Source organism: Mustelus asterias, chromosome 9 (genome assembly GCF_964213995.1).
Source record: "Mustelus asterias chromosome 9, sMusAst1.hap1.1, whole genome shotgun sequence".
Classification (NCBI taxonomy): domain Eukaryota; kingdom Metazoa; phylum Chordata; class Chondrichthyes; order Carcharhiniformes; family Triakidae; genus Mustelus; species Mustelus asterias.
The window spans coordinates 1,790,769-1,818,109 of NC_135809.1; the positions used below are offsets into that span (position 1 = coordinate 1,790,769).

Genomic DNA, 27,341 nt, shown 5'->3' on the forward strand with positions numbered 1-27,341 from the left:
CGACTCGCCGGTCGATCGGTGTGGTGAACCGGGAAGATAGTGAGGCCAAAAATCCGATTTGCACCCGGCACAAAGCGAGTCACTATTTTCCCGGCCCTGTGAGAATGGCTTCGCACCCAGAAAAGCCACAAAGCCTATTTACATGGAACTGACTACATTTAAATGTAGTTACCATAGATTCCCTACGGTGCAGAAGGAGGCCACTCAGCCCATCGAGTCTGCACCGACAACAATCCCACCTAGGCCCTATTCCCGTAACCCCACATATTTACCCTACTAATCCCCCTGACACTAGGGTTAATTTAGCATGGCCAATCAACCTAACCCGCACACCTTTGGAGTGTGGGAGGAAACCGGAGCACCCGGAGGAAACCCACACAGACACGGGGAGAACGTGCAAACTCCACACAGACAATGACCCAAGCCGGGAATCGAACCCAGGTCCCCGGCGCTGTGGGGCAGCAGTGCCAACCACTATGCCAACATGCCACTCATTTAAAACTCCTTTAATCACGTCACTCCCTAGCACTATGACAGATGGGATTTTGAACAGCTGGGAGTTACGCCGACATTACAGCCACTTGACCAAGTGAGGGTGAAATGTGAGCCTTTGTGAAGTGGTCGGTATCTCTCGCTGTGGGGGTGCAGCAAGGGGAGTGGCAGTGGGAGAGGGAAGAGATGACCCAGCCCTCACTCTCCAGAAGGAGCACAGAGTCACACAGTCCAGGCAGTTTGAGCCCAGTGACAGTGAACTCTGGGTTAATGACCCACCGCCCACAGAAAAAGCAAGGTTAGGTCAAACTGAAAACAAGTCCTAGCTTGCCCGCTCGATGCTCCTGGTGGAATGAGAAACTCTGCCCAAAGTTAATCTGGAACTCAATCAGGAAATGGAATGGATGCTGACTGTTTGGAAATTAAAACATTTTCTGAACTTGGAAAGATTATTCTGTGGCGTTATCAGCAATTTGGCAGCTCCAGATCACGATGAAAACTTGTTTGAATGATTTTAATTTTAAATTAGTGCATATCAATTATATATCATATACAATAACAAATTATTTATATTCCTCTATATCACCTGATCCAAAACTGCCTTTCATTTCACCTCAATTTTAACATTTCCATCCTTGTTTTCAAATCCCTTCATGGTTTCACTTCTCCGCTGTCACCTCCTCTGTGACCCTCAAACCCTCTGAGATCTCTACGCTCTTCCAAATCTGCCCTGCTCAGCATTCCCGCTTTTAATCCCCGCACTGTAGGCGGCTGTGCCTTCAGCCTTCTGTATTCTAAACTCTGGAATTCCCTCCCTAAATCTCCTGTCCCTTTCTCTCTCTTTCTCTCTGTGACCTCACACTCTCTATCTTTCTGTCTGTCTCTCTCTCTCTCTCAGCACATGTGGGGCGGCACGGTGGCACAGTGGTTAGGACTGCTGCTTCACAGCGCCAGGGACCCGGGTTCAATTCCCGGCTTGGGTCACTGTCTGTGTGGAGTTTGCATGTTCTTCCTGTGTTTGCGTGGGTTTCCTCTGGGGGCTCAGGTTTCCTCCCACATTCTGAAAGACGTGCATTGACCCGAACAGGCGCCGGAGTGTGGCGACTAGGGGAATTTCACAGTAACTTCATTGCAGTGTTAGCCTTACTTGTGACTAATAAATAAACATTACATTAACAACATTACATTCTCTCCCCCATGCTCCCCCTCTCTCTCCTATGACTCCTGTCTCGCTGTCTCCCTCTCTCTCTCCTGCCCCCCCCTTTCTTTCTCTCCATCTCTCCCTTGCTCCTCTCTCATCTCTCTCTCCCTATCTCTCTCTACCTGTCTCTCTCTTTCTCTCCCTCCTCTCTGTGTCTCTCTCTCACTCTTTCCTCTCTCTCTCTCTCTGCCCCTCTCTCTCAGTCTCTCTGCCTCTGTCTGTGTCTCTCAATCTGTTCTCTCTCTCTCTCTCTGCTCCTTCCTGATGCTTCTGCCTCTGTGACCAAGAACAAAGAAAATTACAGCACAGGAACAGGCCCTTCGGCCCTCCAAGCCTGCACCGACCATGCTGCCCGACTTAACTAAAACCCTCGACCCTTCCGGGGACCATATCCCTCTATTCCCATCCTATTCATGTATTTGTCAAGACGCCCCTTAAAAGTCACTACCGTATCCGCTTCCACTACCTCCCCCGGCAGCGAGTTCCAGGCACCCACCACACTCTGTGTAAAAAATCTGCCTCGTACATCTCCTTTAAACCTTGCCCCTCGCACCTTAAACCTATACCCCCTTGTAATTGACTCTTCCACCCTGGGAAAAAGCTTCTGACTATCCACGCTGTCCATGCCTCTCATAATCTTGTAGACTTCTATCAGGTCGCCCCTTCAACCTCCATCGTTCCAGTGAGAACAAACCAAGTTTCTCCAACCTCTCCTCATAGCTAATGCCCTCCATACCAGGCAACATCCTGGTAAATATTTTCTGTACCCTTTCCAAAGCCTCTACATCCTTCTGGTCGTGTGCCGACCAGAATTGAACACTATATTCCAAGTGCGGCCTGACTAAGATTTTATAAAGCTGCAACATGACTTGCCAATTTTTAAACTCAATGCTCCAGCTGATGAAGGCAAGCATGCCGTATGCCTTCTTGACTACCTTCTCCACCTGCGTTGCCACTTTCAGTGACCTGTGTACCTATACACCCAGATCCCTTTGCCTATCAATACTCTTAAGGGTTCTGCCATTTACTGTATATTTCCTATCTGTATTAGACCTTCCAAAATGCATTACCTCACATTTGTCTGGATTAAACTCCATCTGCCATCTCTCCGCCCAGGTCTCCAACTGATCTATATCCTGCTGTATCCTCTGATGGTCCTCATCGCTATCCGCAAATCCACCAACCTTTGTGTTGTTCGTAAACTTATTAATCAAACCAGTTACATTTTCCTCCAAATCATTTATATATATTACAAACAGCAAAGGTCCCAGGACGGATCCCTGAGGAACACCACTTGTCACAGCCCTCCATTCAGAAACGCACCTTTCCACTGCTACCCTCTGTCTTCTTTGACCGAGCCAGTTTTGTATCCACCTTGCCAGCTCACCTCTGATCCCTTGCAACTTCACCTTCTGCACCAGTCTGCCATGAGAGACCTTGTCAAAGGGCTTGCTGAAGTCCATGTAGACAACATCCACTGCCCTAACCTCATCAATCATCTTCGTCACTTCCTCGAAAAACTCGATCAAGTTAGTGAGACACGACCTCCCCTTCACAAAACCATGTTGCCTCTCACTAATACGTCCACTTATTTCCAAGTGGGAATAAATCCTGTCTCGAAGAATCCTCTCCAATAATTTCCCTACCACTGATGTAAGGCTCACCGGCCTGTAATTACCTGGATTATTCTTGCTACCCGTCTTAAACAAAGGAACAACATTGACTATTCTCCAATCCTCTGGGACCTCCCCTGTAGCCAGTGAAGATACAAAGATTTCTCTCAAGGCCCCAGCAATTTCCTCCCTTGCCTCTCTCAGTATTCTGGGGTATATCCCATCAGGCCCTGGAGACTTGTCTACCTTAATGTTTCTCAAGAACCCCAATACCGCCTCCTTTTTGATTTAAACATGGTGTTTAAAGGGGATGTACGAGGCAAGTTTTTTATACAGAGGGTGGTGGGCGCCTGGAACTCGCTGCTGGGGGAGGTAGTGGAAGCAGATACGATAGTGAGTTTTAAGGGGCGACTGGACAAATACATGAATAGGATGGGAATAGAGGGATATGGTCCCCAGAAGGGTAGGGGGTTTAGTTTACACGGGCAGCATGGCCGGTGCAGGCTTGGAGGGCCGAAGAGCCTGTTTCTGTGCAGTAATTTTCTTTGTATTCTCGGGCTTTCAGATTTTCAGTAGAGCCTTTTATGTTGTCGATTGGTTTGGTTCACAAGCACGCTCCCTGCCCTCCATTGAGGGCCTGTCCGAGTTCTCTCCAATTCTCACTGAGTTGGGTCAACTTTACAAAGAGTTGCAGTTCTTGGTACCGCGGAGGCGCGTAATCATAGTTTGCACGAGGTCCTCCTCATGCTCCTCCATGCCAAGTCATGGCACTCCACCTATACCAACTATGGCCCCTGATGCCCCTGATGCCACCTGTGCCCATTCAACCCAATAGAAGTGCAATCTTCCTGACCCTTTAAAGTATCAATAGTAGAAAGTATAAGTAGTTGAAACCATTTAATCTTGTGTAAATAATCGCTGTGTAATTGACAGCAGAGATCATGAGACCAGAGCTGTCAATCAAGCAATTTTTTCCACAAGGTTCAGGTGTTTCAATATTCCAATGGATTTCTGGGCCCTCAGTCAAGAGCGCATAATGACACAGGATCAGGAGCAGCCGTGGGGGTTTGGGGAGGGGTGGCGGGGGGTGGTGAGGAGGGATGAGGTGGCATGGATGGGACATGGGAAGTATGTGGGAGGTGAGGGGTGTGGGCTAGAGATCATTATCTTTTAATGATAACTGTGAAGTCCCTCAGGGTCTTTTAAACAGCCTGCATGGACACTCAGCAACCCGACTCTGCCTCTGAACCCCGGCTGGACACTCGGCAATCCCACGCTGCCTCTGAACCCCACCTGGACACTCAGCAACCCCACGCTGCCTCTGAACCCCGGCTGGACACTCAGTAACCCGACGCTGCCTCTGAGCCCCGGCTGGACATTCAGCAACCCGACGCTGCCTCTGAGCCCCGGCTGGACACTCGGCAACCCCACGCTGCCTCTGAACCCCGGCTGGACACTCGGCAACCCCACGCTGCCTCTGAACCCCGGCTGGCTGGGCCGATTGCAGTCCACACCCCTCCTCCCACTCCCACCCCGCCAGAATTAGAATCCTGTCCTCCCCGGGATTCTCTCCTGAGGCGGATGGGCCGAGGCAGGAATCTTCCCAACTCCCATTACCCTCCTCAAGGTTGAAGATCCAACCCAGCATCACTGGACTGGGAATCGTGTGTCTCAGCCCAGGCTTTGGGGAGACAGGTTCAAATCCCACCCTGACAGCGATCGTGGTCTCTCACAGTGTGCTGCTGAGGGTCTCAATGTAGACTCTCAAAGGAGCTGTCTCGATGCTAAGGCAGATATTGAGAATCTGGTCGAACACGGTGCTGTGAAGTTTTATTACCCGCAGCGACTCTGTCCATCTCTGCCCAGGCCTCGGTCTAGCCGCGCTCCGAACTTACACAGCCTGATGACTTGACTATGTGTCTGAGTCAGGAAATATACATGAAGCTTGACTGATACAGGGTGACAGACAGTGGTGATCATCTGTAGTCGGGGTCACAGGCAACACTGAATATCTAACATCGAGGCTGCCCCTTTAACCCTTTAGCCTTAAGCACAGTGATGTCATTGTGATGTCAATATCTAGCTTCTTAAAGGGACATGTCACTGCATTGAGGTGTGTCCAATATCACAACAGCAGCGAGCAGAATTAAAATTCAGTTCACAAAGCTGGAGTATAAAGCTAGTCTCAGAAATGGTGGCCGGGACACCAGGTAACCCAAATGGTTCATTAGTATCCTTTCGGGAAGGAAATCTGCAGTCTTTACCTGATCTGGCCTACATGATGAGGGATGGCCCTAGAGGTATTATCACTAGACTATTAACCCAGAAACTCAACTAATGTTCTGGGGACTCGGGTTCGAATCCAGCCACGGCAGATGGTGGAATTTGAATTCAAATAAAAAATATCTGGAATTGCGAATCTACTGATGACCATGAAACCATTGTCGATTGTCAGAAAAACCCATCTGGTTCATTAATGTCCAACATGTGACTCCAGAGCCACAGCAATGTGGTTGACTCTCAGCTGCCCTCGGGCAACTAGGGACGGGTAATAAATGCTGGCCAGCCAGTGATGCCCATGTCCCATGAATGAATAAAAAAGACCCACCTGACTCCAGAGCCACAGCAATGTGGCTGACTCTTAACCATGGCCAAAGCAAGACAAAGCCAAGCAGCACATTCAGTTCAAATGTAATGGGCAACAAATGCTGGCCCAGCCAGTAAACAAGGATATGGAACAAGTGCTGGAAAATGGAATTAGTGTTACTTTAGTGGTAGTCATTGTTAGTGCAGACTCGATGGGCAGAATGGCCTTTTCTGTGCTGTATGACTCTATGGGCAGGATTTTATGGTCTCGCTCAGCCTGAAACCATGAAATCCCATCCGAGGTCCACAGACCTCCCCATGCTCCAGCCCGGCCCGCTCCGATTCCCGTGGCGGGCGGGCTGGTAAAATCCTGGCCCATGACTCCAAGACCCACATCCCATGAATGAAGTAAAAAAACAAATCTCCATTGGTCTGTCCTGAAAGTCCCAATTGTCTCCTGTAATCACATCCTTTTAAGAAAGGGATTTCCACATTTTTATCCTGCCGCGTTTGGAAAACAAAGCTTCCTGATTTCACACCCAAACGGTCTCGTTTTAGTTTTAAGATTGTTCCTGATCCCTCAAACTGAGCTGATAGTCTGGTCAGTCGCCTGCCTGGTTACAGCTGCTCCTGATGTGGAGATGCCGGTGTTGGACTGGGGTAAACACAGTAAGAAGTCTCACAACACCAGGTTAAAGTCCAACAGGTTTATTTGGTAGCAAATAGCAGAGATATCCACTCCATCTGACGAAGGAGCAGTGCTCCGAAGGCTTATGGTATTTGCTACCAAATAAACCTGTTGGGCTTTAACCTGGTGTTGTGAGACTTCTTACAGCTGCTCCTTCACAGAGAATGAAGAGATAACAATAGCGGAGGTTGGTGAGATCATTGTTATTCACTGTGCCAGCCTGAGCCTACACCTTCCTCGTTACCATGGCAACTCTAAACTCTCTGCACTCTCCAATCTATGCCTAGCAGCAGGGAGGCAACATTTAGCAGGGTTTGGGCAAGGGGCATGTGAGTGCAGAGTGAAGTACCATTTAAAAATACATTTATATAGAGTGCTTTCCATCATTGCAGGACATTCCAAAGCACTTACAGTTAAAGATGTATCATAGAATCTTACAGTGCAGGAGAACATTCAGCCTTTGCTAACCCTTCAGAACGAGCCTTAGTCTGACACCCTCGCTTTTTCCCGGTGACCCTGTCAATAGTGGTCAGCATTCTTTTTGAAACTCTCTGATACCACCACCATTTCAGGCAGTCTATTCCAGATCTTAACAAGAAAAAAATCGCCTCTGTTTCTCTCTCGTTCTTAAATGTATAACCCCTGGTTATTGGCCCAATTTCCCGAGGAATTAGTATGTCTGTCTTTGCTCTGTCTGACATGCTCAGAATTTTCAACACCTCTCCTGTGTTTCCCACTTCAGTTCGACGGAGAACAATCCCAGTTTCTCCAGTCATCTGGGTAAACCACCTCTGCATCCTCTCCACAGCCTTGGCGTCCTTTCCAAAGTGTGGCGCCTGGAATTGGACTCACTATTGCAGTGAAACTTGGTCAGTAATCTGTAATTTTGCAGTGTTGTCACTCATTCACTGCAGGAAAGACAGCAGCCAGTTTGTGCACAGCAAGATCCCACACACAGCAATGTGATAATAGCCAGACAATCTGGTTCAGTGATGTTAAAGTTTATTTATTAGTCACAAATAAGGCTTACATTAACACGGCAATGACGTTACTGTGAAATTCCCCTAGTTGCCACACTCCGGCGCATGTTTGGGTCAATGCACCTCACCAGCACGTCTTCCAGAATGTGGGAGGAAACCGGAGCACCCGGAGGAAACCCACGCAGACACGGGGAGAACGTGTAAACTCCACACAGACAGTGACCCAAGCCGGGAACCAAACCCGGGTCCATGGCGCTGTGAGGCAGCAGTGCTAGGCACTGTGCTAACGTGCCACCATGTTGGTTAAGAGATAAATATTGGCCAAGATACCGAGGGGAATTGCCCTGCTCTTCCTCAGAACAGTTGCTGTGGGACATACACTTGAGGGAATAGACTTATCTGAAAGACATCACCACTGACAGGATAACACACCGCAGCACTGCAATCTGAATCTCAGTTTGGAACATGTCCTTGGAAAGGGGCTGGAACTCACAACTCTTTGCTTCTGTTGTGAGAGAGTTAATAACTGAGCCACACCTGTGTCGAGTGCTACTAGGATGAAGATTCTCTGACCTGTGGCAGTACGAGTTCTCAATTCAGCCAGCTCCACACAGCTGGCTAACAGCACGCTCCCTCGCTCAGTGGGAATCTCACCATGTGGACATGATGGTTCCCAGAGGTCCTTTCAGAACATTTGGAACAGGTTCCCACTCTTCAAGCGGCCCACTTCTATAGCGTGAACATGAACAGCTCAGGTCACGTACAACAGTATTACTAAGCAGATATGACCGAGGAGAGGTGCAGCGATTATTTCATTGCTGTAATGTTATTTAAATAAAACTTAACCCTTTTATCTTTTTTTTTAGTTTTATTTCATAGTGGCATTGAAAATGAGGACAGCTTTTGAGAGAGGGCACTCGGGAGATTGACGAGACCGGGATTTTATTTGATTTATTATTGTCACATGTATTAACATACAGTGAAAAGTATTGTTTCTTGCACGCTATACAGACAAAGCATACCGTTCATAGAGAAGGAAAGGAGAGAGTGCAGAATGTAGTGTTACAGTCATAACTAGGATGTAGAGAAAGATCAACTTAATGCGAGGTAGGTCCATTCAAAAGTCTGACAGCGGCAGGGAAGAAGCTGTTCTTGAGTCGGTTGGTAAGTGACCTCAGACTTTTGTATCTTTTTCCTGACGGAAGAAGGTGGGAGAGAGAATGTCCGGGGTGCGTGGGGTCCTTAATTATGCTGGCTGCTTTGCCGAGGCAGCGGGAAGTGTAGACAGAGGGTCCGATTTTACCAAAATTTCGCACCCGTTTTCGGGCGCGTAATCGTGGTAAAGTTGGGCATCGGGCCTAAATCGCGGTCCAGACCCGACCCAAGGCCAATCGCGCTTTTACCAACGGCCGATCCGGGCGCCGATCCGGCACACGCCCGTATTGGCCAGCGGGCCGATTTCAATGCATTTGCATGCATTTAAATCGGCATAATGAAGCCCGCGCCCAACTTACCCAAGGATTCCCACTTTACGAGGCTCCGATCCGATCGGCGCCCACGCATTTACCGTGTTGCTGAATTCAAGTCCGATAGGGCTTCAACTCAGCAACTGAACCGCCGAATCGCCCCCGACCAACCTTCGCGGACCGCCCCCGCGAACCACCCCGGCAGCCCACACCCCCTCCCCCCGATCGGACCACCCTGGGACACAGGCCCCGACAGCAGCCTCCACCCCCCCCCCCCCCCCCCGGGATCGGACTCCCCGTGCCCCCGACCTACCTTGATCGCTGGTGTCCGTCGAAAGCATCTTGCGATCCTGGATCCTGGCCTTGCTCCGGGGGTCCTGATGGGTAGGATGACGTCTCTTCACTGGGAGGGGAGGGGAGGGGTAGGGGGGGATGTGAAATCTCTTCCCTGAGGGGGGGGGGTGGGGGGGGGGATGTGATGTCTCTTCCCTGAGGGGTGGGGTGGGGGGGATGTGACGTCTCTGCCCCTGGGGAGGAGCGGAGACGTCACATTCCCCCCCCAGCCCCCCCCTCAGGGAAGAGACGTCAGATCCCCCACTCTGTACCCCCCCACCCCCCACCCCCACCAGAGAAAGTCAAAGGCAGTGCAGAGAGCAGTGCTGTCAGCGCTGCCTTTGACTTTTGCACTCGGGCGCGCTGAGTGCTGTCGGCTCCGGGCTGCGCAGTTCGGTACTCCGACAGATGCAAATGCGCTAGGCCCCGCCCACTGGACCCGTGCCAAAAAAAGGCGTATGGGGGCGCTGGAGCGCGGCTGCCGGGCGCGGGTCTGATTTACGACCGCACCCGGCACTTAGAGCCGATTTGGTAAAATCGGCCCCCGAGTCAGTGGATGGGAGGCTGGTTTGCGTGATGGATTGGGCTACATTCACGACCTTTTGCAGTTTCTTGCGGTCTTGGGCAGAGCAGGAGCCATACCAAGCTGTGACACAACCAGAGAGAATGATTTCAATGGTGCATCTGTAAAAGTTGGTGAGAGTCGTAGCTGACATGCCAAATTTCCTTAGTCTTCTGAGAAAGTCGAGGTGTTGGTGGGATTGGGGATTAGGGGGAATCAGTTACAGGGAAAAATGTAACGAGGGATGGGCAATAAATGTCGGCTTAGCCTGTGACATCCACATCCATAAATGAATAAAAAGAAATTAGTGACCGTGTTTCCATTACAACAACTTCAGCATAAAGAGTTTAGGGATGTCAAGGGATTACGAAAGGTGGAATCGAAATACAAGTCTTAATTTGTTGACAGAGGGTGAAATGTTAGTTTAATCTTGTCTTGTGTTGCTACCGTATACTCATCCTGGGTCAGCCCTGACCTTGGCTAGACCACTTTCACTGTGTTTAGTCGTTTGGGACAGGGTTTCTGGGTGACTTTTGTCCTTGAATCAGGCTTTTATATTTTAAATTGTTGTGTTTGGATCAGGAATGTTACAGAATAACAGTAACGGGTAGTTTGGGAGAATTATATCCTTGGATTGGATTTTGTAGATCTGCGGTTAAGCTTCGTGTAAAAGGAAGCCTTTGTGTTGTTACTCCTTCCCACCTGATCAAATACAAGGCTGCAGAGAAGGAATCCCTAACCCCGGTGCTGGTATAGTTCACCTCGTGTGTGTGGCCTCAGGGTTAGAATAAAGAGTCCAATAGTGGCAGTGAATTGTGTTAACACAATTGAAGTCAAACATCGGCTGATATTCCTGTGCAGTGCTGAGGAGGTGGTGCACTGTCAGAGATGCTGATTTTTGGATCTGCCCTCTCAGCTGGATATAACTGCCCCAATGGGGAATGCCCCTGGTGCCCTGGACAATGTTTATCCCTTAATCAACATGACTAAATTACAGATTATCTGCTCACTATTATAGAGTTTGCAGTGTGCAAACTGGCTGTTGAATTTTATACATGATAGCAGGAGTTACATTTCACAAATATTTCACTGGTTATTGAATCAGGTTGCCAAATGCAGCACTTAATCCCGGTTTACAAAGAACAAAGAACAGTACAGCGCAGGAACAGGCCCTTCGGCCCTCCAAGCCTGTGCCGATCACGTTGTCCTATCTAGACCAATCACTTATATCCCTCTGTTCCCCGTTTGTTCCTGTGTCTATCCAGATAAGTCTTAAATGTCGCTAACATATCTGTCTCAACCACCTCACTTGGCAGCGCATTCCAGGCCCCACCACCCTCTGTGTAAAAAACTTCCCCCGCACATCTCCACTGAACCTTTCCCCCTGATCTTGAACTTTGCCCCCTTGTAATTGTCATTTCTGCCCTGGGAAAAAGCTTCCAACTGTTCACCCTATCAATACCCCTCATAATTTTATAAACTTCTATCAGGTCGCCCCTCAGCCTCCGTCTTTCCAGGGAGAACAATCTTGTATTAGTATACAGTTGAAGAGCATTGTTTCTTGCACGCTGTATCGACAAAGCATACTGTTCATAGAGAAGGAAACAAGAGAGTGCAAAATGTAGTGTTACAGTCATAGCTAGGTTGTAGAGAAAAATCAACTTAATGCAAGGTAGGTCTATTCAAAAGTCTGATGGCAGCAGGGAAGAAGCTGTTCTTGAGTCGGTTGGTATGTGACGTATAAGACCATAAGACCTTAAGACATAGGAGCAGAATTAGGCCACTCGGCCCATTGAGTCTGCTCCGCCATTCAATCACTGCTGATATTTTTCTCATCCCCATTCTCCTGCCTTTTCCCCATAACCCCTGATCCCCTTATTAATCAAGAGCCTATCTATCTCTGTCTTAAAGACACCCAATGACCTGGCCTCCACAGCCTTCTGTGGCAAAGAGTTCCACAGATTCACCACTCTCTGGCTGAAGAAATTCCTCCTCATCTCTGTTTTCAAGGATCGTCCCTTTAGTCTGAGGTTGTGCCCTCTGGTTCTCGTTTTTCCTGCTAGTGGAAACGTCGGGCCCGATTTTACCATTTTGATTCTAAGTGCCGAATCTGGGTGTAGTACAGATCCGACCTAGAAATCCACGTTCAGACGCCCCCATACGCTTTAAGCCATCTCCAGACCGATCCGCGCTGTGGGCGGGGCTTAGCGCTGCCGGAACGATTGGAGCTCTGAACTGCGCATGCGCAGTTTGAAAAGAATTTGGAAAAGCACACCCGTGTCGGGAAAAAAAAAGCATAAAGCGGAGAGAACGGCTTGGAGCAAAAAGCAGCAGCGAGGGTGTATCTCGGGGTGGGTGGGGGGGCAGATGGATCTCTGGTGGGGGAGGCAGGGGCGTCCGCTGCCACTCTGCGGGCGATCGGTGGGGAGGGAGGGGGGCAACAGTGTTAAATGCATCGCCCATCTCCGTCAATATGAAAGAATTGCCCATATCCAGCAGGATGGAGTCATTCCATATTACGATCAGCACTAAAATGCCGCCAATATATATCATTATGAAAGTGTCACCCCGACCCATTGACACAAAGTTATCCCCCATTCCCATCAGTGAAACAACATCTCCCATATCCTTCAGAATGAATATTTTTCCCATATGTTTCATGATGAAAATTTCGCTCAGATCCATGACTATGAAAACATGGGAAATATTCAACAGTTTGAAAAATGATCTTCCATCCATCAGTGTGAAATAGCTCACGCATCCATCAGTCTGAAAATATCTCCCTCATCTATCAGTCTAGAAAATATCTGTCACATCCAAAAACCCCTCTCATCTCCATCAGTGTGAAAATAGTGTAGGCAGACATGAGCATGGAACGATTTCCCTTGTCACAAATTAAGAATGCATCTCCCCTATTCATCAGCACAGAAAATATCTTCTGCATCCATCCCAACATCTCTCAATCAATCTCCATGAAAGATAATATCTAACAAACAGAACAAACATTCCCAGAGCAAGCAACTAGCGCAAAATCTCCAATGGACGTAAATATGAAAATCAACCACCAATCATTGTAATGATGGTGTATCCCTTTACAGGCCCAGCTTGGTCCTTCTCCAGTGTCTCCTCTTGGAGTTGTACCTAATCTTGTTGCCGGTTTTCATGCGGATCCACTGTGGAACCGGCCGGTTCTGCTTCACCTTCTTAGCGAGGAATCGCTTGATCCTGAAGGTTTTGTGGGATGGCATGGCCGCACGTCCACTCCGGGAGGAGGGATTCGTTCCTCCGGTGGGAGGAGGGATTGCCCGCAGAGTGGCAGCAGACCCCCCTGCCCCCCCACCAGAGATCCCGATCCCCCCCCCCCCCCCACCAGTGAGTGATATTGGTGTCTTTGTTACCTAGGTGTTCCTGGATTGAGTGCAGGGCCAGCGAGATGGTGTCTGCTGTGGACCTGTTGTGGCGGTAGGCAAACTGTAGTGGATCCAGGCAATCCGGGAGGCTGGAATTGATTTGTGCCATGACCTTTCGAAGCACTTCATAATGATGTCTGTCAGAGCCATTGGACGATAGTCACTAAGGCACGCTGCTTGGCTTTTCTTTGGTACTGGGATGATGGTCGTCTTCTTGAAGCAGATAGGGCTTCAAATTGCTGTAAAGATGTCTGCGAATACCCTCGCCAGCTGATCCATGCAGGATCTGAGTGCTCGTCTGGGTACCCCATCCTGGCCAGTCGCATTCCGTGGGTTGACCTTCGAGAAAGCTGCTCTGACATCTGCAATGGTGACCCCAGATACAGGTTCATCCCAGCTTATTCAATCTCTCCTCATAGCTAATACCGTCCATACCAGGCAACATCCTGGTAAATCTTTTCTGCACTCTCTCCAAAGCCTCCATCTTCTTCTGGTAGTGTGGTGACCAGAATTGGACACAGTATTCCAAATGTGGCCTAATCAACATTTTATATAACTGTAACATAATTTGCCATCTTTTATACTCGATGCCCTGTCCGGTGAAGACAAGCATGCCGTATACTTTCTTCACCACCTTTTCCACCTGTGCTGCCACTTTTAAGGATCTGTAGACCTGCACGCCCTGATCTCTCTGTGTGTCGATGCTCCTGATGGTTCTGCCATTTATTTTATGGCTTCCACCTGAATTGGATCTACCAAAATGCATCACCTCACATTTATCCGGATTAAATTCCACCTGCCATTTCACCATCCAATTTTCCAGCCTATCCGTATCCTGCTGCATTCTCTCACAATCTTCATCGCTATCCGCAACTCCAGCAATCTTAGTCTCATCCGTAAACTTGCTAATCAGACCAGCTACATTTTCTTCCAACTCATTGATATATATTAAAAACAGCAGAGGTCCCAGCACTGATCCCTGCGGAACACCACCAGATACAGATCTCCAATCAGAAAAACACCCTTCTACTGCTACCCTCTGTCTTCTGTGGCCAAGTCAGTTCTGAATCCATCTAGCTAGTTCACCGCTGATCCCGTGTGATTTAACCTTTTGCACCAGCCTGCCATGAGGGACTTTGTCAAATACCTTACTAAAGTCCATGTAGACAACATCCAAGGCTCTTCCCTCGTCGATCATTTTTAACACCTCCTCAAAGAACTCAAATAAATTAGTGAGGCCTGACCTCCCTCATACAAAACCATGCTGTCTGACGCTAATAAAACCATTCACTTTAATATTATAATAAAGCTCCAGCCCATTTCAGCCAGACAGCCAGCTTCTAGGTCGATCTCAGCGCTTCCAGTAAATTGTGTGGTCGAACCTGAAAATCTCCATGCAGGTCATACACAAATCAGTCCCTTTATGGTGAGAAGTCTCACAACATCAGGTTAAAGTCCAACAGGTTTACTTGGAATCACGAGCTTTCGGAGCAGTGCCCCTTCATCAAGTGAGCACCTGTGTGGGTCAGTATGTTAGTAAAATAAGGCAGCACACACTTCAACAGAAACTCCGAGGGAATGCTAGTCTCTGAAAAACCACAGCATGTGGGTCACAGGTAGTGAGTTAACAATGAGCTGTTCTTACTGGAGCCCCTCTTCATGTTGAGGAAACTGTGTGTTAGTGAGATGATTATCACCCTGGTGTCTCAAGTGGGTGTAAAAGACCCCCCCCCCCGCCCCCCCTCCCCCCCTCCCCCCCCCCCTTTCCCCCCCCCATGGCACTATTTATCCCTCATACAAAGCCACTATAACAGATTGTGTGGACTATGATATTATTTCTCTTAATGGGATCTTGCTGTGTAAAAGTTGGTTGCTGCGTCAGTAAAGCACATTGAGAAATCCTGAGGATGTGTGCTTGTTCTTTCTCTCCCTTCATCTCTCCTGAAAACAGCTTCCAGTGGAGCATTTGGCCACGTGCCTTGCTTTGTACGTGGCTGATTATCTCAAACCTCTTCCCTGCGCCTTGTCTGTGTAACGTTGGCAGGGTACCCCACAGAGAGGTGGGAATCGGATTAACCAGAGAGTTCTTTCGCAGAGCTGGCAGAGGCACAGGGCAGGCAGCTGGACATACCGAGGCAGAGCTGACTGGGCCTCCTTCTCGCTGTGTGATTCTTTGATCCAGTTCATTGCTCACGGACACCAATCCTGATCTCAGTCTGGGTTTAATTTTACTGCCAGAAGCAGTTTGTTCAAAGCCAAGAGTTGATGTGTGGCAGTGAGTGAGTTAAGGTTTCTGGTTCAAACAGTTACATTGGTCGATTGAAGCAATGATCCTCAGTGGAAGGAGGGTCACCTGCAGTTTCCTCTGCTCATTTATCTTTTCCTGGAATGCTGCTCAGTTGCTGTTTGGATTTAAAGGAACATTGCCAAAGGAATGTGAAACCATCAGGGTCGCTTAGCCATTGAGTCACTCCTCACCTTCAATATTGGGGTTTCCCACACACTGTTTAATCTTTTTCAGATCTTTGACCCTCTTTTCAATGCTGTGACTGCACCAATAGCAGGCGGTTTTAGTGTGTTTATTTATTTTCCCTTGCAGCTCTGTTGTAGTTTGTGTCAATGCTTTTACTGTCTATTTTTGAGATGTCCAATATTCTGGGCTTCCTTTGAGCCAATGCTGATGCAGCGAGGGGCCCATGTGACGCTGCACTGGGGGAAAGAACAAAGAACAGTACAGCACAGGAACAGGCCCTTCGGCCCTCCAAACCTGTGCCGATCATGATGCCTGCCTAAACTAAAACCATATGCACTTACGGAGTCCATATCCTTCCATTCCCATCCTATTCATGTATTCGTCTAGTTGCCCCTTAAATGCTGCGATTGTACCTGCTCCCAACACCTCCCCGGGCACCTTCCAGACATCCACCACCCTCTGTGTAAAAAGCTTGCCTCGCACATCTCCTCTAAACTTTTCCCCTTGCACCTTAAACCTATGCCCCCAGTACTTGACTTTTTTACCCTAGGAAAGAGCATCTGACTATCCACTCTGCCCATGCCCCTCATAATCTTGTAACCCTCTATCAGACCACCCCTCAACCTCTGTCGTTCTGGTGAGAACAAACCGAGTTTATCCAACCTCTCCTCATAGCTAATACCCTCCAGACCCCGGGCAACATCCTGGTAAACCAAAAGAGAAAATGCTGGAAAATCTCAGCAGGAACATCCTGGTAAACCTCTCCAAAGCTTCCACATCCTTCTGGTAGTGTGGCGACCAGAATTGTACACAATATTCTAAATTGCTCTCAGTTGGGGATTTAATTGGTTTGATTGGCTGCCTGTCTCTGTGGAGCGGGTTCCTAATTCCTGTGAAAGCCAGCGTCTGGACAATATTACAGAACTCTCCCGCTGAGTTTCCCCATTAGTTTCCTGACTCCTGCCTCTAAACCCACCTTCGTGGGTTCACGAAAATTCAGCCCAACTTTCCAAGATAATCAGTGTTCCCCAGTTTGTGGGGGAAGTTCAGACCAGACTTGATGGGCTGAATGGCCTCCTCCTGTGCTGGACTATTCTGTGATATGATGGATGAGTTTTTTGAGTTGGTGTTATTGGTGATTTGGAGAATTTTGGAGCTGTGTCTCAGTGGGGACGTTCCTAACCATTTCTGCTCTTCTCAGGTACATGACAGATGGAGGCCTGAACCTGTACACTCGCAGCGTGAACCGCATCCCAGACATATCAGCCACACGCGATGTCATACAAAGAGGCGTGCCGGATATTTCGGGGGATGTTGACAGGTAAGAAAAGGTGACAGCTGTTGAGTGAAATGGTCATGACCTCTGTTATTGGTCCCTGTGGAGGAGTTTGGAAGTATGGAAGAGGGGCTGTGATGCTTTGAAACTCATTCCTGTGACAAAGTCTGAGTTTAATGGAGATCTGTGTGTCGGACACACAGTGTGAGCATCGGAACATTTGTTTGATTTGTGCAAGTTGTGTTTTCTGCACCTTGATTTCAGTAGACCTTAGATCGGATCCCACCACGACGATGGTGAAATCTGAATTCAATAAAAATCTAGAATTAAAAGTCTAATGATGATGAAACCATTGTCAGAAAAACCCATCTGGTTCACTAATGTCCTTTAGGGAAGAGAATCTGCCGTCCGTACCCGGTCTGGCCTCCATGTGACTCCAGAGCCTCAGCAATGTGGTTGACCCTTAAATTCCCTCTGAAACGGCCGAGCGAGACACTCAGTTCAAAGGGCAACTGGGGATTGACAAAAAAAAGCAAATTACTGCAGATGCTGGAATCTGAAACCAAAAGAGAAAATGCTGGAAAATCTCAGCAGGTCTGGCAGCATCTCGACAAAGGGTCATCTAGACTCGAAACGTCAGCTCTTTTCTCTCCTTACAGATGCTGCCAGACCTGCTGAGATTTTCCAGCATTTTCTCTTGTGGATTGACAATAAGTGCTGGCCCACCCGGCGACACCCACATCCCTTAAACAAATAATAAAAAAAGACTTGTGGTTCCTACAGACCAGTGGGGCTCACCATTCTTGAGTGTTCTGACACTCGGAGCTCTCTATTGGAGAGTGGGTGTGAAGGGACCTGGCAGGAACGCAGGAGCTAATGGAACCGGCTCATTTTAATCACTTGCTAATTCTGTCATTCCTCCTTAGCATCACCTGTTGACTGGGGAGAGTTCATACTCCACACTGAGTCTGAGGGTGTGGTTTTGTTTGACAGGCCAAAAACAAAGCAACCACAGAAATCACTTACATTGATATAGCGCCTTCAGCATCATAAAACATCCCAAGGAACTTCACAGAGCAGAAAGAGACAACCCTTCAATCTGAGTGACACAAGGGGATATTTGGACAGGTGATCGATCAAACGCTGAATAAAAGTGATAGGTTTGAGGGAGCAGCTTAAAGTAGAGAAGGTGGAAAGGCAGAGGTTCAGGGAGGGAATTCCAGGGGTTTGAGCCCAGGCAGTTGAAAGGCATGGCCTCCAATGGTGGAACAACTGGGGACGGCCACAAGGCTGGGATTGGAGAAGCACCGTGAAAAAGAGAACTAGAAAACTGATGACGAGTATCTGGAAGCTGAGATACGAAGGGCAAAGATAGGGGGCGATCTTACCAGAAAAATCCAAAGTGCTGAACAAGTGTGAAAACGGGAGAGAGTCGCGCCCAATTTCTGGGTGAGCTCCCAGTCTGAATTGTATGGCACTTGGAAAAAAAAGTTTAAATGTGATTCTCACCAATAGGGGGAGGGGTGGATTCTATTCTCACCGGGAAGCCAGCTGCTAAGCTCCAGGGACGCCATTATGCAGATGCCCTGATCTCCCAGTGCACTGCGTACAAACAGAGTGAGGTTGGACTTTAACCTGGTGTTGTTAGACTTCTTACAAACAGAGTACACAGTGCATAGGGACATAAGAATTAGGGGAAGAAGCCGGCAAGTTCAACCCTTCGAGCCTGCTCCGCCATTCAATCAGATCATGGCTGATCTCCCCCTGGTCTCAAATCCACCTCCCCACCTGGTCCCCATATCCTTTTTTTATTAGAAATATATCCATCTCCCTCTTGAAACCATTCAATGATTCAGACTCCACCGCGCGATGGGGCAGCGAGTTCCACAAATTCACCACCCTCTGCGAGAAGTAGTTCCTCCTCATCTCAGTTTTAAATCTACCGCCTCTCAACCTATACCTGTGACCTGTTGTTCGAGATTGCCCCACAAAGGGAAACATTTGGTCTACATTTACTTTATCAAACCATTTTAAAATGTTATCTCCTGGATCAAATCCCCTCTCATCCTGGGAGATCTCCGGGACTAGCGGATAGGTCTCCCCCATAGACTTTCTGATGTGTGGGAGGTGATTGTGTGGAGGTGTAAAAGGGTAACTTCAGCATGTTACTTCAATTTAAAATATGGAAATAGAATAAGGAGAAAGAGGTTCAATCTAACAAAGGGGAACTTTAATCCTTTTTTACACAACGAGTGATGAACATTGAGGGTGAAGCTGCTGATTAGAAGGTGGAATCAAGCTGGGATCACCCAATTAATCAACATCCTGAATGGGTTGAGATACATTGAATAACCTTCCTTATCCTGTGGGGTTTCTCCTGCAAATAGCTTATCCTTACCAGAAATCACAGATTTTTGAAGTCTGTTCCTCTCGGCTAAGTTGTGATGGCTCAAACTGGTTACAGAGGGGTTGCCTTGGTAAGACTATGGGCCACCATAGCAGCTTTCTCTCTTTTACTCAACTGCAGGCGAAGATTGATTCCGATTAAATTCCGATGACAGTAAAATCCCCTTTTCTGGCTGTGTTTCAGAATGATGGATACGGAGAGTGGCGTGACTAAGAGAATATGCTTCAGGTTGCCAACGGCAACTGTAATGAGCATCTTGTTTCCAATCCTTCTCCTTACAAACTGGCAAGGGTGGTTTAAAACCTGCCTCAAACTCTTTCTCAGGCACGCGACCCAACACCCGACCCAACATTGGGGGCAGAATTTCAGAACCTTGTTCACAGTGTCCTCTGCTGACCAGAGCCTGTAACTACATTGTGACAGCTGACATAAACATGGGGTGGAGGTGGGAGGCGTGGAATCTCACCAAACAATGACAGTGTTCATAGAATCATAGAATCTACGGCACGGAGACAGGCCCTTCAGCCCAAACTGGTCCACGCCGACCAAAAGTCCCATCTAAGCTAACCCCATTTGCCAGTATTTGGCCCATATCCCTCTAAACCTTTCCTATCCATGTATCTGTCCAAATGCCTTTTAAATGTTGTCAATGCCCCTGCCTCAACCACTTCCTCCGGCAGCTCATTCCACACACGCACCACCCTCTGTGTAAAAAAGTTGCTCCTCAGGTTCCCATTAATTCTTTCCCCTCTTAACTTAAACCTGTGCCCTCTAGTTCTCGATTCCCCAACCCTGGGAAAAGACTGAGTGCATTCACCCTATCCATGCCTCTCATGACCTTATGCACCTCTATAAGATCACCCCTCAGTCTCCTACGCTCCAAAGAAAAAGGTCTTAGCCTGTCCAATCTCTCCCTATAACTCAGTCCTTTGGATCCAGGCAACATCCTTATAAATCTCTTCTGCACTCTCCAGTTTAATAACATCTTTCCCAAAACAAAGTGACCAAAACTGAACACAATACTCCAGCTGCAGCCTCACCAACGTCCCATACAACTAGAGTGATAAGAGTCATAGAGGTTTACAGCATGGAAACAGGCCCTTTGGCCCAATTTGTCCGTGCCGCCCTTTTTTTAAACCTCTAAGCTAATCCCAATTGCCCACATTTGGCCCATATCCCTCTATACCCATCGTACCCATGTAACTATCTAAATGCTTTTTAAAAGACAAAATTGTACCCACCTCTACTACTACCTCTGGCAGCTTGTTCCAGACACTCACCACCCTCTGTGTGAAAAAATTGCCCCTCTGGACCCTTTTGTATCTCTCCCCTCTCACCTTAAACCTATGCCCTCTAGTTTTAGACTCCCCTACCTTTGGGAAAAGATATTGACTATGTAGCTGATCTGTGCCCCTCATTATTTTATAGACCCCTATAAGGTCACCCCTCAGCCTCCTACGCTCCAGAGAAGCGAACTCCAGAGAACTTCTCAACTTCTATACCCAATGCCCTGACTGATGAAGGCCAGCATGGCAAAAGCCTTCTTCACTGCCCTATCCACCTGTGACTCCACCTTTAGAGAACCGTGCTCCTGAACTCCAAGGTACCTCTGTTCCACAGTACTCCCTAAGGTCCTACCATTCACCGTGAAAGTCCTACCTTGATTTGACTATCCAAAATGCAACACCATTTGAACTCCATTTGCCATTTCTCGGCCCACTTCCCCAGCTGATCAAAGTCCTGCTGCAGTTTTTGATAACCTTCCTCACTGTCTCCAGTACCACCTATTTTGTTGTTTCTGGCGACAAAACCAACATGTTTCTCTCCAAATCCCATGATACCGAGTCGACAAAAAACAAGTGTCTCACTCTGTCATGCCGGGGGTGGGGCCTCAACTCATCGGAAAAAAACCTGATCTGATCAGAAAAGGAATAAACCTCAACCCCTCCCAGCACAGCACGGAAGTCACAGGCTCCCCTTCCCATCCCCAATCACAGTCGGCCCTTCTCCCCCCTCCCCAACCCCCGCAATCATTGGCCTGTTCCCCCCACAGTCAGAGCCAGCACTCACTGTGCCTCCAATGGCCATCGCCGGCAGCCCAGCTCCTCTGCCCACTACCGCCCCCAATCAAATCTAAATGAATCCCCCTTCCCCCATGAGGCCCCCATTGGGGCCCTCCCCCTTGGCACAGGTTGGCATGGACATGGTGTCAATCTGGCAGTGTCAACCTGTGCCAAGGGACAGTCATGATGTGGAGATGCCGGCGTTGGACTGGGGTAAACACAGTAAGAAGTTTAACAACACCAGATTAAAGTCCAACAGGTTTATTTGGTAGCAAAAGCCACACAAGCTTTCGGAGCCTTAAGCTCCTTCTTCAGGTGAGTGGGAATTCTGTTCACATATAAAGACACAAACTCAATTTACAGAATAATGGTTGGAATGCGAATACTTACAGCTAATCAAGTCTTAAAGGTACAAACAAATGTGAGTGGAGAGAGCATTAAGACAGGTTAAAGAGATGTGTAGTGTCTCCAGACAGGACAGCCAGTGAGACTCTGCAAGTCCAGGCAAGTTGTGGGGATTACAGATAGTGTGACATGAACCCAATATCCCGGTTGAGGCCGTCCTCGTGTGTGCGGAACTTGGCTATCAGTTTCTGCTCAGCGACTCTGCGCTGTCGTGTGTCGTGAAGGCCGCCTTGGTTCTCCACTTGGTTCTTGTGTCTTTATATGCCCTGTTTGTGAACAGAATTCCCACTCACCTGAAGAAGGAGCTTAAGGCTCCGAAAGCTCGTGGCATTTGCTACCAAATAAACCTGTTGGACTTTAACCTGGTGTTGTTAAACTTCTTACCGAGGGACAGTACCAGGGGGCATTGCCAGGCCACTGCCCAACCATGTCCCTCTCCCCCGGGGCAATGCTTTGGTCACTGTCTGTGTGGAGTCTGCATGTTCTCCCCGTGTCTGCGTGGGTTTCCTCCAGGTGCTCCGGTTTCCTCCCACAGTCCAAAGATATGCTGGTTAGGTGGATTGGTCATGGTAAATTGCCCCTTAGTGTCAGGGGGACTAGCTAGTGTAAATACATGGGGTTATGGGGATAGGGGCTGGGTGTGATTGTGGTTGGTGCAGACTCGATGGGCCGAATGGCCTCCTTCTGCACTGTAGCATTCTCTGATTCTGAATGCTCACCTTTACACCCCCGGGGAGACCCCCACATCTAGGTGTGGCGCTGATGTGACATTACGCCAGTGCCCACTGAATATCCGGTGGCGGGGGGTGATGTCGTGGAGAGAGTGCTTGCTAATGACATGCTAATGTATTAACATGAGCTTCCCGGGGTCCTGTGGCGTTTTTCACACCACTCTACCGGCGACGGAGCTGGAAAACTGGAACTCAGAAGCTCACAGGCGCAAAACTGCTTTCCGAGTCTCTCTGGATTTTGAGCGTATGCCGCTACTCCCATGGACGGAGAGCGTGGGCTCAGAATCACCCCCATTGTTATTGAGTTATCTCATGTTCAATGAACGATAGATCTAGGAATTCTGTGGAACAAAGGGACCTTGTTGTGTTTATCCATAGATCTCTGAAGGCGGAAGGGCCTGTTAGTGGGGTGGTGAAAAAGGCTTATGGCACACTCTCCTTTATCAACCGAGGCATAGATTACAAAGAACAAGAACAAAGAACAAAGAAAATTACAGCACAGGAACAGGCCCTTCGGCCCCTCCAAACCTGCACCGACCATGCTGCCCCGACTGAACCCTTCCGGGGACCGTATCCCTCTATTCCCATCCTATTCATGTATTTGTCAAGACACCCTTTAAAAAAGCAGAGAGGTCATGTTGGAGTTGTATAGAACTTTGGTGAGGCCACAGCTGGAGTACTGTGTGCAGTTCTGGTCGCCACATTATCGGAAGGATGTGATTGAACTGTGAGGAGATTCACCAGATGCTGCCTGGGATGGAACATTTAGTTATGAAGAGAGGTTAGGCAGGCTCGGGTTGTTTTGGTTGGAGCAGAGAAGACTAAGGGGCGACCTGATTGAGGTGTACACGATTATGAGAGGCATGGATAAGGAACAGCTGTTCCGCTTAGTTGAAGGGTCAGTCATGAGGGGCAAGCGTTTTAGGGGGGATGTGAGGAAAAACCTTTTTACCCAGAGGGTGGTGATGGTCTGGAATGTGCTGCAGGGAGGGTGGCGGAGGCGGGTTGCTTCACATCCTTTAAAAAGTACCTGGATGAGCACTTGGCGCATCATAACATTCAGGGCCATGGGCCAAGTGTTGGCAGATGGGATTAGGTGGGTGTTCAGGTGTTTCTAATGTGTCGGTGCAGACTCGATGGGCTGAAGGGCCTGTTCTGTGCTGTTTGATTCTTTGATGTGGTGTAAATTGTTTTCTTTGCGGTTGGTATATCTGGTGTTGCTGTCCTAGTAAATACAAGACAGAAGTCTTCAATAACATGTCTCCTTGTTTAGCAATGCACTGTTGACTTAGGAAAACTGAATGGGAAATGTGGACACAGCAGCAATGGGAAATAATGATGAAAACTCCTGGAAATTGGGAGGAAAGCTGGTGAAAAATGAAAAAACTCCAATCCTAAAACACACCTCTGACCAATCGTTGCAGATGTGCTAAAGATTTGGGAGGATTCAGAAATTTTCCAATGTGGATACAATTGGGTTTACCCACTGCCAGAGTGGACAGGTTCAGCGGAGCGCTATTGAGTGATTGCAATGGACAGGAGGCTGTTTGAATATTGAATCCTATCACTGACTCCATTCTTTTCATCTCCCCCTTCACTTTCACCTTGTCCTTGTGCGGTTAGTGGGTTAACTGCCTCTGCAATCCACTTTCAGTGAAATGAGATGGTCAAAGCGCTCTCCCACTGTGATATAAATTGAAATTCTTTATGTGAGGAGCCTGAAAAGAATACTGGTGAAAGGAAGCAGCACGTAAAATATTCATTGAATACTCAACAAGCATCGTCCAGAACTTTCTCAACTCGGCAAGCAAGCTAAAGGAGCGAGCTCCAACTCAAACTAAATCATCACAGATTGTGCAGAAATGGAATTTGCAGGTTGATGTGAGTGTTAAATATTCGGCCATAAACAGCCCATTTGTAAAGTTGAAAGTTACATTAGAAAGGCTCAAGAATCTAGCTCAGGAATCCCAGTTTCTGTTTCAGATCTTTAAAAACACTCATTCTGAAGTAGAACACAATATCTAATCGAATTTGACAGATCTCTTCTAAAGGGGGAAGTGGAGGGCACAGCAGACGAGGGGTCCACCTCGGAGCAGTTTGATGATGGGCGTCGCAGAGGGGTTGCTGATGAGCCACGGTGGATGTGTGAGAATGGTCCAAGACAGACCAACCTGACATAGCATAGCGGCAGATCTCCTGGTAGGAATAGCTACATGCAGGACAGGAGGAGGAGAGATGGTGGTGCAATGGTATTGCCACTGGACTTGTAATCCAGAGATCCAGGGTGATGCTCTGGGGACCTAGGTTCGAATTCCACCACGGCAAATGGTGAAATTTGAATTCCATTAAAAATATCTGGAATTAAGAATCTGCTGATGACCATGAAACCATTGTCGATTGTGGTAAAAACCTACCTGGATCACTAATGTCCTTTAGGGAAGGAAATCAGCTGTCCTTACCTGGTCTGGCCTACATGTGACTGCAGACCCACAGCAACGTGGTTGACCCTGAAATGCCCTCAGGAATGGGCAATAAAAGCTGGGCCCAGCCAATGACGCCCACATCCCATGAGCGAATAAGAAAAAAGGATAGGTTTCAGGGTTTTGATACAATAGACAGGAAGAGGATTATAGTTAATTTATTTAAAGTATCTGTCTGTCCTTGTGTTTACATCAAGATCCATTTCCATATTCCAGCTGAGCTGCCATTCCTGGAAAACAGACTGACAGACTGCAAACATCCAAACGATGCAGCAATCAATGGATTTGCTGTGTCCTGGTTGTATAACTGAGTTACTAATCTGCAGCAATGATCCAGTGAATGTCAGTTCCAATCCCACCATTGCAATTTTGAAGATTTGTATCCAATTTAAAAATGAAACAGGTCTCAGTTTAAAAATAAAGCTGTCAGATTGTTTCAGTCACATCTTACTGTCCATCTTCAGTCTGGACACATATCTGGACACGCAGATAATTTTAAAAATATTTGTTCTTGGGATGTGGGCATTGTGGGCTAGACCAGCATTTATTGCCCATCCCTAACTGCCCTCGAGAAGTTGGTGGTGAGCTGCCTTCTTGAACTGCCCTTATCCTCAAACTATGGCCCCTAGTTCTGGACTCCCCACCATTGGGAGCATTCTTTCTGAGTCTACCCTGTCCAACCCTGTTAGAATTTTATACATTTCTGCACGATAAGGACACCAAAACTGCACACAATACTCCACATGTGGCCTCACTATGGTGTTGGTACACCCACAGTGCTAATCGTGGCAGCATGATGTAACCGGCTGGCTTGGTAGTCTATTGCAGAGAGCAATAAAGCATCAACCACACTGCTGTGGATCTGGAGTCACGTATAGGTCAGACTGGGTAACCAGATGGTAATCTGGCAGTTTCATGATCCCACTGAAAGTCAATGGATTCTTGGTTGACCCACTGCATCCTGGTGACAGATCACAAGACAACAGGGTCGAAAAAATCTCAGCCAATGAGACTGACATTTTATTCTAGGTTTATTAATTAATTGAATTTAAATCAACTCATGTCTCTAGGGCATTAGTCCAGAACCTAGGGATAAATAGGGATAGGGATGTTTTGCTGCAATTGTATAGGGCATTGGTGAGGCCACAGCTGGAGTATTGTGTGCAGTTTTGGTGTCCTTATCTGAGGAAATATGTCCTTCCTATAACGGGAATACAGTGAAGGTTTACCATGGAGGGATATGGGCCAAATGCGGGCAACTGGGACTAGCTTAGGGGTTTAAAAAAAAGGCGACATGGACAAGTTGGGCCGAAGGGCCTGTTTCCATGCTATTAACCTCTATGACTCTGTGACTGATTTCTTGGATGGCAGGTCTGTCATATGAGGAGAGACTAAGTCGTTTAGGTTTATATTCACTGGAGTTTAGAAGAGTGAGAGGGGTTCTCACAGAAATGCATAAAATTCTAACAGGGTTGGAAGGGTAGACTCAGAAAGAATGCTCCCAATCGTGGGGAAGTCCAGAACTAGGGCCATAGTTTGAGGATAAGGGGTAAACCTTTTGGAACTGAGGTGAATGTAGTTGAGGCCAAAACGTGTGATTTCAAGAAGAAATTAGATTTCGCTCTTGGGGCTAAAGGGATCAAGGGATATGGGGGAAGGGGGGATCAGGATATTGAATTTGATGATCAGTCATGATCAAAATGAATGGTGGAGCAGGCTCAAAGGGCCGAATGGCCTCCTCCTGCTCTAGTTTCAATGTTTCTATGTAACCTGATAAAGAAGGTAAAAGCACATGGAATCCAGAGTAACTTGGCAAGATTAATCCAAAACTGCTCAGTGATAGGAGGCTGTGTGTGTGACGGCAGCCTGGTGTCCAATGGTGGCGTGTCACAGGGATCAGTGTTCGGTCTCTTGTTGTTTGTGATATTTATAAACGATATTGATGAGAAGTTGGTGCTGAACCTGTCAGATTGTTGTAAAAACCCAATTGGTTCAGGAACATCTTACTGTCCATATTAGGTCTGGACGTATATCTGACACGCAGATAGTGTTTTTATATTTGTTCTTGGGAGTGGCTGCCAATGGCTAGACCAATGTTTATTGATTGGAGGGATGATCAGTAAGTTTGCAGATGACATGAAGATTGGCAGCATTGTTGATAGTGAGGAAGAAGGT

At 47.8% G+C, this 27,341-nt stretch overlaps 1 protein-coding gene across 1 annotated transcript in view; it reads left to right on the plus strand.

The window, feature by feature from the left end:
* The window catches only part of nav3 (neuron navigator 3), a 396,979-nt gene that overhangs the window by 217,498 nt on the left and 152,140 nt on the right, over positions 1-27,341 (plus strand). The window contains exon 11 of the mRNA XM_078221087.1: positions 17,006-17,125. Within this exon, the coding sequence (XP_078077213.1) occupies positions 17,006-17,125 (120 nt within the window). The remainder of the gene's footprint in view (positions 1-17,005; positions 17,126-27,341) is intronic.